Source organism: Haliotis cracherodii, unplaced genomic scaffold (genome assembly GCF_022045235.1).
Source record: "Haliotis cracherodii isolate W230 unplaced genomic scaffold, xgHalCrac1.p SCAF_2, whole genome shotgun sequence".
NCBI classification, from domain to species: domain Eukaryota; kingdom Metazoa; phylum Mollusca; class Gastropoda; order Lepetellida; family Haliotidae; genus Haliotis; species Haliotis cracherodii.
In genome coordinates, this window is record NW_027266275.1 from 2,957,839 (window position 1) to 2,970,611 (window position 12,773).

General features: G+C 41.2%; 1 protein-coding gene across 7 annotated transcripts in view; it reads left to right on the forward strand.

The window, feature by feature from the left end:
- LOC139469448 (uncharacterized) overlaps positions 1–12,773 on the forward strand; it is a 53,075-nt gene that overhangs the window by 21,671 nt on the left and 18,631 nt on the right. For 6 of the 7 annotated variants that reach the window (XM_071251616.1, XM_071251621.1, XM_071251615.1 and 3 more), the window contains 5 exons: positions 3,026–3,103; positions 5,287–5,367; positions 9,531–9,628; positions 10,678–10,786; positions 11,614–11,676. In XM_071251616.1, coding sequence (XP_071107717.1) covers positions 3,026–3,103; positions 5,287–5,367; positions 9,531–9,628; positions 10,678–10,786; positions 11,614–11,676 — 429 coding nt within the window. The remainder of the gene's footprint in view (positions 1–3,025; positions 3,104–5,286; positions 5,368–9,530; positions 9,629–10,677; positions 10,787–11,613; positions 11,677–12,773) is intronic. The other variant, XM_071251620.1, reaches the window with a different exon arrangement.

The window sequence follows — 12,773 nt, forward strand, 5'->3', positions numbered from 1 at the left end:
TCCACACAGCCAGGTGATATCCACACAGCCAGGTGATATCCACACAGCCAGGTGATATCCACACAACAAGGTGATATTCAGGTGATATACACACAACAAGGTGATATACACAGGTGATATCCACATAGCCAGATGGTATCCACACATCCAGGTGATATCCAAGTGATTTCTACACAGCCAGGTGATATCCAGGTGATATCCAATTAGCCAGGTGATATCCAGGTGATTTCTACACATCCAGGTGATATCAAGGTGATATCAAAACAGCCAGGTGATATCCACACAGCCAGGTGATATCCACACAGCCAGGTGATATCCATACAGTGAGGAGGGATAGACGTGCAGGGATTGACAATGAAAGAAAACATGCAGGAATAGACAATGAAGGAAACATATACCAGTAACACTGATCACATAGTGGACCAGAGGGGTTGGGGATGGGGTAGAGTGGGGACCAGGGTCAGGGACCAAGCAATGTCATGTACATACTTATGGTGCCGGACAAGTCTTGAGGAGGCTTTAGGAGCTACTCTGTCCACCCACACACACACTATCCTGCAGACTCAGCTGATAGTAAATCTTAATATTCCATTGTATCTTTTGTGGATAAGTCAGTATGTTATATTTTCTGATACTTGTCAGGTGGCTGTCTTGTTTGTCGTCTTGTGGAATGTTTAAATGTTTGGGTGCAGGTGTATGCTGGTGGTGTTTGCGTGTGTTTCTCATACATGTTTGATAGTGTTGCACTGTAGTCACTGTAATTAGCACCCAGGGCATTCCACTAGTCAGACGCCAAGAGGGGCATGGTTAATTAGCATTACACCTTCCTCATGTTGGCTCACACTGATAGTGGGATACATGACTTCATTTCTTTACAACTCAGTGGGTAATATTGACGCATACAACAGTTCTCCACAGAACACAAATGTTCTTTGATCATACTTCATATAGGGCTAGAACTGTGGTTTTCAGAGGTGACAGGTTGTTCAAAATATCTTCAACAATATGGTGGCGCAGTCTTACAGGTTGTTCAAAATATCTTCAACAATATGGTGGCGCAGTCTTACAGGTTGTTCAAAATATCTTCAACAATATGGTGGCGCAGTCTTACAGGTTGTTCAAAATATCTTCAACAATATGGTGGCGCAGTCTTACAGGTTGTTCAAAATATCTTCAACAATATGGTGGCGCAGTCTTAGTTATTTACATTCGGAATTTGTCCTCTTAGTTCGTTTTCAAGATACAGAAATCAGATATGCTTGTCTGAATGCTTTGCCCACTTGCAACTAGAATTTAGAAGCCTTGATGCTGATTGGCTGATTTGAAAGGTCACCTGACACCTGGAGGTGTCCTCGGGTCTTGACATAGAGGCATCGTATCAGAGTAAAAGATGTGTTCGAATGAGACTGCATTGAAACAGACACATTATATCTACATTATATCTACTCTGCAGAGATACAGACAAGTACACCAGTTCACTTGATTACAGAGAGCTGTAACTTTGATGGACGACTTTTTGTGTTACTGATAATGATTGCATCTCAGATCTGTTCTATATTTAGCCGAGGAACGATTTTGTGTCTTGTTTTCATGGATTTTATGGACTTATGGCAATATTCAGGATCAAACAAATTGATATGGTTATCCAAAGAAGTGAAGGCATTATTCTGTCAATTCCTGAGAGAGCAGTTGCCTGACAATACCCTGGTACACAGAAACACAGTGTATTGCAACATTATTAATCATGTTCATATATGAAATATTCATGCAGCTGCCCGACTGAAAGGTAGGAACATGTCTATGGTCTGTGCTGAAACCCTTGTAACCCAGTAGTGTATTAATGAGCCAGAAGCCACCGAGTCTGATTAACCAACAAGTCTAGTCTTAGTTCATTGGAAACTACAGGGATGTCCCACTGCTGCGTGTTACAACAGAAAGGCTGAGCCTGAGAGGACTGGCCAGATTAGGCCTGGGAGATTAGGGGGATTACCTGTGCCCTGCCTCACCTCGCCTGTGCTCTCCTTGACCTCCCCTGTATCCAGCAAAGATCCGGGGTAGACCAGGTCTTCGGCAAACCATGCTTGCTGTAAAAGGCAACTCTGCTTGAGGTAGGAGCAAATAATAGGATCGCTGACTTGCCTGGTGCTCATCGTATCCCAATTGCGTGAATAGATGTTCATGATGTCAATCACTGGATTGTCTGGTCCAGACTGGATTATTTACAGACCGCCGCCAGAAAGCAGAAATGTTGTTGAGTGTGGCGTTAAGCAACAAACAAAGTACTGGAAGTGTATCCAGCAAGTTGGGTGTAGTCACTTTAGTTACATCTTTCTTTTTATTTTTAGTATAAAGTTTCCCACTTATGTTCAGATGTTTAATATGCTTAGTACTAACCTTTTCTACCACCCATGATATTGCTGGAATATTTATAAAAGCGTCATAAAACCATTCTCACTCACTCCCTCACTCACTCACTCACTCACTCAACTAACTCACCCACCTTTTCTAATTTCTTGGATCACTGATTTCTGTAGCAATCACTGATTACTTAGCTCCTGCTGTGGTGATGAGAAATAATATATTGAAATAGAGTAGGCTTTAACAGTCTTATTCCAGATTTGGTTTCTTGTTTTACTCATGATTTTCTTGGTCCAATTGTTTGTCAGAGACACATGCAGTAACAAGTAGAACATGGTTCATTAAAACCTAGAAAGAAGAATGTCTTAGTTTTACATGTAACAGTTGCTTGAAAAACATTAAAAATCAACCTCAACATGTGAAAATCATATTGGAAAATATGCAATATAGGGTGGACAGGTCCTATAGTAAAAGCAGTGTGTATAAAAGTGTGGATAGGCCTTAGGGGAGGAATGGTATAAGACATAATGATGATAAGCAGCAGGCTATAAGTTCCATGTTTGGAAGGTCATCTGTCTTCCACACTGTAGTAGGAGACCTGCACCACCACATGGAAACAATTCTGTGGAGGGCATATGATTTGATGTGTGAGCATTGTGTGTTGCAGAAGCCGGCCTCCTCGGGCCCCCACGAGAAGCATGTGAAGCATCGCCTGAAGAAATACATGTCCAACTACAACTACCAGGTGAGTGTCTGTGGCCACCGCCGCTGCACCCGTCGCACCAGCACAATACCTTACTGGGGAGTATCAACACCAATGATGTGTCTATAACTGAATGGTTTTTGTCAGACCATTTTAATGAAGAATAGACCTGTGAAGATCCGGGTTAGAATAAGTCTTCAGCAACCAATGCTTGCCATAAAAGGCGCTAATGCTTGTCGTAAGAGGCGACTAACAGGATCGTGTGGTCAGGATCGCTGACTTGGTTGATGCGTGTCATCATATCCCGATTGCGTGGATCGATGCTCATGATATCAATCACTGGATTGTCTGGTCCAGACTCGATTATTTACAGTCTGCCATAACATAGCTAGAATATTGCTGAGTATGGCGTTAAACAACAAGAAAACAACAATTTAATGGAGAATAAGTTTCATGACTGCGAACTTGATGTTCGGGAAGCAGTAGACTGAGGTAGCGGAAGTAGTGTAGTATTCAAGGTCTGAAAAACAACCTCAGACAAAATTGATATGGATTTCCTCGTCTTTTTTCTTTCAATGCCACATTGTGTCCGCTGACAGAGACGGTTTAGAAGAATCAATCATGAAAAAACAATTACTTTACTCGGGTTAAATAGACGAACTTTATTTTGTTGTCAAATGCTGTCAAACTTCATATAAATACTGGCACTTATTTTCATTGATGCAGTTTATGGTACACGTATTTATTGCACTAACTTCTTACATCAAAGTTCTGGCAAAACAAATTGGATTGGAATAGAGATTATTAGCCAGGTGCACTTCTGTATTGTAAATATCAATAAATAGGAATAAAAATTTGGATAAAAATGGAATAAAAACTAAATGCTATTTAGGATACGGAAATACACATATCACACACAGCTAAACATTATATGATGAAGTGATGTAATGATTTTAACAAAGCTATCTTAGCGCTAAGGTGATCGTAACTCCCATACCTTAACATAGAATTACGACAGTTGTTGTGCTAAGGTTGTTTTGTACAACAGCACCCAGGTGATAATCTGGTAACATCACCACTAACCTGCCTGAACAGCATGTATAACACCATATGACTCTAAAATCATTATGAAAGTTTCCACAAACATAAGCAAATAACAACCCATGCAATGAATTATTTCTACAATTGTTACAATCAATGGATTACATCAAGGAGAACGTTTCTAGTCATCATCGCGAGCTGTGACAACATCTTCATGCTTCTTCCGCCGCTAATTAACCCCGTGGGATTCAGTGAAGTGTGAACATCATGAATTGCTGCAGTCACTCAAGCGGAAACAGAACCATGGAAAAACTCCCAAGAGTCTTTGACATGGTTCCATTGTTGCTGGGCGCTGATGTCAGCAACAATCAATGACACATGCGGAGACAGTGTTTGTGTGTGGCTGTGTGGGCGGAGACAGTGTTTGTGTGTGGCTGTACATGGGTGGTGACAGTGAATGCAGGGCGGCTGTAGCCATGACATACATCAACAAACAGCCATGCAGGTATTGACTCACGACATTGAATGTCGGGGGATTTCCCAATGACATGCATCACATATGCATATCATAACATGTCATGCCATCACTGAATAACTGTAGTAAGAGGGTGTTCCTTAGCTTCTTTTAAGTAATATGATATATGTTCTCCTAATCTAACTACAGCGGAGCTCAAACACTAAACAACAAATTCTGGAATTCTGATAAGTTAAATTAGAGACATTATATTTCATCTATAATTTTAGAAACAAATTTATATTCCACATTGCATGCTGTACAAGGAGTGAGTTGTCCGATAGTTGTGCAAACCTACACCTATTGAAGGGCTGCTTGGATAATCAACCATCAGCATGTGTCGAATTGGGGAAGCTCCCCCTGTCAAAGGTGAAATAGTCACACTTATCTAGGGAAGGTAACCAACATTGGTTCTTCATTTTTAGTGGTACTGTGTCCTGGGGTCTCATTTTTTTTTTTACTCTTTATGGATTTGTGACATTAACGACAGTCATTTTTTTTTTTTTAAATTCATTTTACTAATTTCTGGTCTGTGGAATAATAAGAACATTTCGGCTCTTAAGTTTTGTTCACATTTCCGTTTTTGGGAGTCAGCAAATTTGTAAACCAGTTGTGTTTGCAACATTGCCCTGAGATGTCGTGTATAACCTGTTGCCTGTGTTTGTACCAGCTGTCAGGCCCCGACTTACCCCCAGTCGTGGTGGAGAAACAGAGGAGAGCTAAGTCGTCCCGAAAGTTAAAAAAGTCTCAGGTAGTTTGTTGGTGTAGGTGTTGTTGTGTAGTTTGGTGTTACTAACACACCTACCTCTGGCCTGCCTCCATCGGGCAGGCAGCACGTAGTCCGTACGTAGTCCGTATGTAGTCAGTACCTGTCAGTCAGTTGAACATTTTATTCCTTCTCATTTTTTGTTGATCTTATTAAGCTCTTGTTTAGTTGTTTTTTTAGGGTCAGCCCATCCTTGTTTATCCAGTGTATTATTATGTCGCCTTCCATTATGATATACATGCGTTTCATTGCAGAAGTGATGAAACAGTCTCCATCTTCCACATCGCTAACCTGGCACAAAATGTCTGCTCTGATGAGCTTGATTTCAACAACCAGTCAACATAGCTCTTCTTAACGATAGTTCAGGGTTAATCTACATTCAAAATAGTGGCCTCACTTCAAATAAACAGACCCGTGAAGATCCGGGGTAGAATAGGTCTTCAGCAACCCATGCTTGTCGTAAAAAACGACTATGCTTGTTGTAAGAGGCGACTAACGGGATCGGTCAAAAGCTATTGAAGGTGTTGTGTCGGACAAAAAGCTTTGGTGGCGAATGGTCCAGGATATTTATGTAAATGGAATGGAGATATGATACACTGGATAGTAGAGATTGGGAGCAGCTTGAATTGCTTTCTATTTTCAGAAACATTTTTTGTCAGTTTGTATTCTCTGCAGAGTCTTCACTTAGTTGTATTGACTGTAGGGGAAGAAATACACTGACAATTCACAAACATCAGATAAAGCTTTTTCATTACTTTTCCATGTTTTAATATGCCAAGGCTTGTCGTTCATTAGAGCCATCATATTTAACATTATCAATTTCTTCTCTAGACAGAGTTTAAAAGATTGAGCTGTCATTTGTTGTGTGTGTTCCTCTCCAAAATGATTCATGTACAAGGTATCAAAATTGGGGGTGGGGCCAGAAACTACCGGTACACCTCTTGTCTGTGGTGCAGTGTTGAGGGATGCAGGACAAACAGATAGGGTGGGGATCTCCATCTAAAACACCCACAGCACAGCACATATATTCATGATTTCAGAGTGAAAACAGAGGTTCAGTTGAAGTCCAAAAATATTAAAACATTTATGTCAGATTATTAAAATAATCATTAGATATAATTTATAGAGGTAAGAAGAATGTAATCCAAGCAAAATATTTTATGAAAAAGGGTTAATATTGATAGGATGGCTCGGATTGCAAACCTCAGGAATCTTTTCCTCACCATTCAATTGGCGTGAAAATGAGCGAAATGACGAGTTTACCGGCTTTGTCATGTGTTTCCAGTCTGCATTCACTGACCAGTTTCCACTACCTTTCGGAAATGAGTTAAGATAAGCAATAGTATGAGTCAGGATAAGTATAAATAATAATTTTCTTTAAAATACACATAATTCAAAATAAAATCTCGAAAACGTCAAAAGGCCAAGAAAGCTAAGGCTTTTTCTGGTATATTTGAGGTGTGGAAAAAAGCCACTGAACTGTAGTAGACGATGCCAAATAACATGACACTGTATTTAACTTTTGGGACTGAATCAAGCTACACTGTGGTGTTTTTTCATTACAATTACCCAGACATTTACATTCTTGTGAGAACCTCGGTAGAATAGGTCATCATCAACTATGCTTGTCTTAAGAGGCGACTAACTGGATCGGATGGTCAGGCTTGCTGACTTGGTTGGTACGTGTCATCGATCCCGATTGCGTGGATCAATGCTCATGATATTGATCACTGGATTGTCTGTCCAGACTCTCTTATTTACAGACCGCCATCGGGTGAGCTACTGAACTGTTTCGGACAGCTTTGTATTTCTTCCCAGTTTCTTGTTAGTCTCATAGCACACTTCTATTATTAGTTTTAAGATCAGCTTAGATAAATACATTCCAAACCCCTTTTTATCAATTTGTCTTCTTTTCATTTGAAATATTTGAATTGACCGAAAGGTATGAAAATATTTTGAAATTTAGAAGTAGGTGGTAAAGCTTTTGTCACTATATTTTTTTATATATTTTATTTTTTTTCTATGCTTTCTTTCCTCCAGTCACTAACTTAGTACAATTTGTTTTTGAGTGTTGACCTTATTGAGGTGAGACAACATTTTTGCATGTTTTATTGTTTTTCAATGCTTAATTTCCTTTAGTCATTAACTTTGTAAAACAATTTGATTTTGTTGAATGTTGACCTTATGGAGGTGATAAACCACTGTGTGCCTGTTCCACAAAGTGATCGTGGCGTGAAGTTGATCGTAACTCCCCAACTTAAACACAGCTTTACGACAGTCGTAGTGCTACAATCGCTATGTGTTGGCAGATGACTTGTATAGACACACCAAGCTCCAGTGTTGCGGGGTAGGAATGTACTGAGTAAAGCCCAACTAACCTGCTGTTTATGATACTGGTGTATTCTATTTGCTTTCAACTGCATGGCTGAGCGCCCGTAAATCATAGTAATACTTTTTAAAAATGTGTTTTTCAATCTAGGATTATCTGCAACAAGATACTTGTCAAATGCTTAATAATTTTAATTTTTTTTATTATTTCTTCATTAATATTTTGCTTTGAAAGACTATAATCAGGACATATTTTGTGTGCTGTTAACCTTATCTTTTAATCCTGGTGGTAGACACAACGTGTACAAGAATGTTAAGTATTAAGTTCGACATGAACAAGACTATTAAAAAAGTGCATTTCATTTGACTACCAGTAATTATTTTTGATGACAGTGCAATTGAATGCAGGTATGTTAAAAATAATCAATGTTCATTGTGTTTTGTAAGAAGCTTGCATTTTTAAATGAGCAGACACTTAAGATTCTTAGTGATAGATATTTCCAGATGTTTCATCTATTTGGGGGAGGAGGAGCATGTTGTGTCACTATAAATGAGCATCTTCACAAGGCAAGGGAGTCAACAGACTTAAAAAGTCCAGTTTCTACCTTTTCCCAAATAGGCTGAAATTTCTGGGCTCGATCTTGGCGTCATCAGGGGCTATTACAAGTTAATGTCCCTTTTATGTCCCCCCTACTGACCAATCAAATTCCCCCTCTCATATCACTTGCATTGCTTCCAACAAAATGGTGGTGCCCACTCACGACGATCTCATCGATAACTCAGTTAACTCCCTTGCCTCAGGAAGATAATATATGTGATGTTGTTTAGACTGTGTACATGTCCTCCAATGACAGAAGAGTAACATGTTGTATGCTGCAATAAGTAGGCCTTCATCAGATTGTTCCCGTCAGAGTTAGTTGATGGAGGTGAAAGGAAATTTAACATAAGCTTCAGGTTATCGATTATCTGATATTGATCAACAACCATCAAATAATTCCCTTCCACTGATTTACTTACCTTTTTCATATTTGTATCCATGCATAAAGATTCAGAGTGATAAAACACTCTCTACAAGACTATATTACAAGAGAGATGACTTCCACTTTCCAGCAGTTAACTTTCCCTTCATGTCGAGCAGTATCCCAGCAGCTCCAGCCTTTGGTTACTTACTACATTTGAGGTGAAATCAGGCATGCTCTTTCTACCAGGATTTCAAATAGTGTCATACAACTCTTGCTCAGGATTTGTTTCATCAAATTAACAACATTCAAGGCCTCAGTATAGCTTTCAAAACCTTTATGGTAGACATGTGGAGGACATTTCCAAATTTAACACATCGGTGACAAGAATGGTGTCCAATGCAATTCCCTATTTTGACATGTACCATATGTTCCTGTGTTTTTTTAGGTGAATAATTGACCTCCCTTTGCATGTGTTTGTGACAGGTGCCACCAGTGGGGCAGGATGTGCTCACCTTTTCGCTATTTGATAGTGATTCATAAACAGATGCTCCTGCTACAGCCTGACTCATACAACCAACTCTGCTATTAGCAGAGATTTCTTTAGTATCTGGAAAGGGTTTTGTGTCTTTCATTTACAAGCATCACATTTCCACTAAGGAACAGCTCAAAGATTTTATCTGCTTGGACATGTTGTGTGTTGCAAGAAATTGCACATTATTAGAAAGAAGTTGCTTCATTGAGGTGCTACGTGACTGTGTTGACCTGTGATGACCTGTATTGACCTGTGTTGACCTGTGTTGACCTGTGATGACCTGTGTTGACCTGTATTGACCTGTGTTGATGTGTCTCTGTCCCCAGAACTCCAACCTTCCCGAGTACTACTACATCTACACAGGCAGCTCCAAATCCCTGCGACCGGATGCCACAGGTGTGCCTTCCAAGTCTCCCAAGAAGAAGTGAGTACAGCCATGACAGCACCTCAGAGAACTGTTCATACAGGACCCCCTTCCTGGCAAGTCCCCAATACTGTATTAACAGCTGACCCCTTCTGACAAGTCCACAATACTGTCATAACAGCTGATCCCTGCTGGCAAGTCCACAATACTGTCATAACAGCTGATCCCTGCTGGCAAGTCTGCAATATTGTCATTACAGCTGACCCCTTCCTTGCAAATCCCCAATACTGTCATTACAGCTGATCCCTGCTGGCAAGTCCACAATACTGTCATAACAGCTGATCCCTGCTGGCAAGTCCACAATACTGTCATAACAGCTGATCCCTGCTGGCAAGTCCACAATACTGTCATAACAGCTGATCCCTGCTGGCAAGTCCACAATACTGTCATAACAGCTGATCCCTGCTGGCAAGTCCACAATACTGTCATAACAGCTGATCCCTTCCTTGCATGTCCACAATACTGTCATAACAGCTGATCCCTTCCTTGCATGTCCACAATACTGTCATGACAGCTGATCCCTTCCTTGCATGTCCACAATACTGTCATAACAGCTGATCCCTTCCTTGCATGTCCACAATACTGTCATGACAGCTGATCCCTTCCTTGCATGTCCACAATACTGTCATGACAGCTGACCCCTTCTGGCAAGTCCCCAATACTGTCATAACAACTGACCCCTTCCTTGTAAGTCCACAATACTGTCATAACAGCTGACCCCTTCTGGCAAGTCCCCAATACTGTCATAACAACTGACCCCTTCCTTGTAAGTCCACAATACTGTCATAACAGCTGACCCCTTCTGGCAAGTCCCCAATACTGTCATTACAGCTGACCCCTTCTGGCAAGTCCCCACAATACTGTCATAACAGCTGACCCCTTCTGGCAAGTCCCCAATACTGTCATTACAGCTGACCCCTTCTGGCAAGTCCCCAATACTGTCATTACAGCTGACCCCTTCTGGCAAGTCCCCACAATACTGTAATAACAGCTGACCCCTTCTAGCAATCTGTATCCTGTTTAATCAATGGTGTATCCAACTGTTGCAGGCCTTTAAAGGGAGGCTGGCCCATCCTCCGCACTGTGCCTTCCAATGCTGTGTCTCGTGGTGAAGCAGAGAGACTCGTCAATGCAGCTACCAAGCTTCTAGTAGCCACAGTAAGTACACACATACAGCAGCAATTTTGGAAATTATGATAATTCTTCAGGTGAATCCGTTTCAACTTCCTGAGATACATCACAAACTGACAAAACAATGACAAGATGTATAATGCCAGTGTGAATCAAGAACCAATGAAGTTCAATGGTAGAACAGGTCTTCAGCATCCTATGCTTGCCATAAAAGGCGACTATGCTTGTCGTAAGAGGCAAACAGTTGTTCCTGATGTTTGTCAGATGTTTGTGTGACACCTGTGCTGACATTGTCTTGTTGTCCCCGATGTTGTGTGACGCCTGTGCTGACATTGTCTTGTTGTCCCCGATGTTGTGTGACACCTGTCCTGACATTGTCTTGTTGTCCCCGATGTTGTGTGACGCCTATGCTGACATTGTCTTGTTGTCCCCGATGTTGTGTGATGCCTGTGCTGACATTGTCTTGTTGTCCCCGATGTTGTGTGACACCTGTGCAGACATTGTCTTGTTGTCCCCGATGTTGTGTGACGCCTGTGCTGACATTGTCTTGTTGTCCCCGATGTTGTGTGACGCCTGTGCTGACATTGTCTTGTTGTCCCCGATGTTGTGTGACACCTGTCCTGACATTGTCTTGTTGTCCCTGATGTTGTGTGACGCCTATGCTGACATTGTCTTGTTGTCCCCGATGTTGTGTGACACCTGTCCTGACATTGTCTTGTTGTCCCCGATGTTGTGTGACACCTGTGCAGACATTGTCTTGTTGTCCCTGATGTTGTGTGACACCTGTGCAGACATTGTCTTGTTGTCCCCGATGTTGTGTGACACCTGTGCAGACATTGTCTTGTTGTTTCCAGGAGAGTGTGGAACAGAGTAACAACCCAAAAAATGGCAGACAGACGGCACCACGTCCATTTGAAGTGAGTACTGTACTCATCATGAGTATACTCAACACTAATACACCTAATCTATATATATGTGTGTACACGCCCAACATTGACATCATGTAACTGCATCATATATATGATTTATTAATATTCTGTCTAGGTTGTGATGTACAGATCTATTATCCATACAGATGCCAAGTAATGTAATATGGTGTTCACATGGAGGAAACTAATGATTGGCCACATCATTACACGCTTACCGGAATATACCCTTGATGGAAACATCCGGGGTAGAATATGTCTTCAGCAACCCATGCTTGCCTGATAGGCGACTATGCTTGTAGTAAGGGGCGATCGGGTGGTCAGGCTCACTGACTTGCATGGATCGATGCTCATGATATCAGTCACTGGATTGTCTGGTCCAGACTTAATTATTTGCAGACCGCCATCATATACCTGGAATATTGCTGAGTTATTGAAAATACTATAAAAAACACAGCCCAATAAACAAAGTCGCCAACAATTGCAGGAATTGAACCATGTGGGGCTAAACCACAGTGTTTACCTGCATTTTACCTGTGTTTATCTGTATTTACCTGTGTTTAGAACCCCTAATTACCAGCAAGGTGAAAGTCATCGGTTATTTGGTTGAACCACCAGTCATCCTCATCCCATTTCAAGATAGTATACTATAAAAACCAGTGATGTAGCCTCTTGGATCAGTGTGGATGGTTGGGTGGCCTTGTGGTTACAGTGTTTCCGAGGCCCATGTGTCATTTCCCACACAGGTACAATGTTTGAATCCCATTTTCATTGTCCCTTGAAGTGATGTTGCTGAAATATTGCAGAAAGTGGCATAACAACCCAACTCACTCTTCTGTCTGTCATTAAGTACCAAGCTCTGCTGACCCGTGAAGATCTCGGGTAGAATAGGTCTTCAGCAACCGTAAAGGGCAACCATGTTTGTCATAAGAGGCGACTAACGGGATCAGGTTAGGCTTGCTGACTTGGTTGATGCATGTCACCGTATCCCAATTGCATGGATCCGTGTTCATGATATAAATCACAGGACTGTCTGATCCAGACTCAATTATTTACAGACCGCCATCATATAGCAGGAATATGGCTGA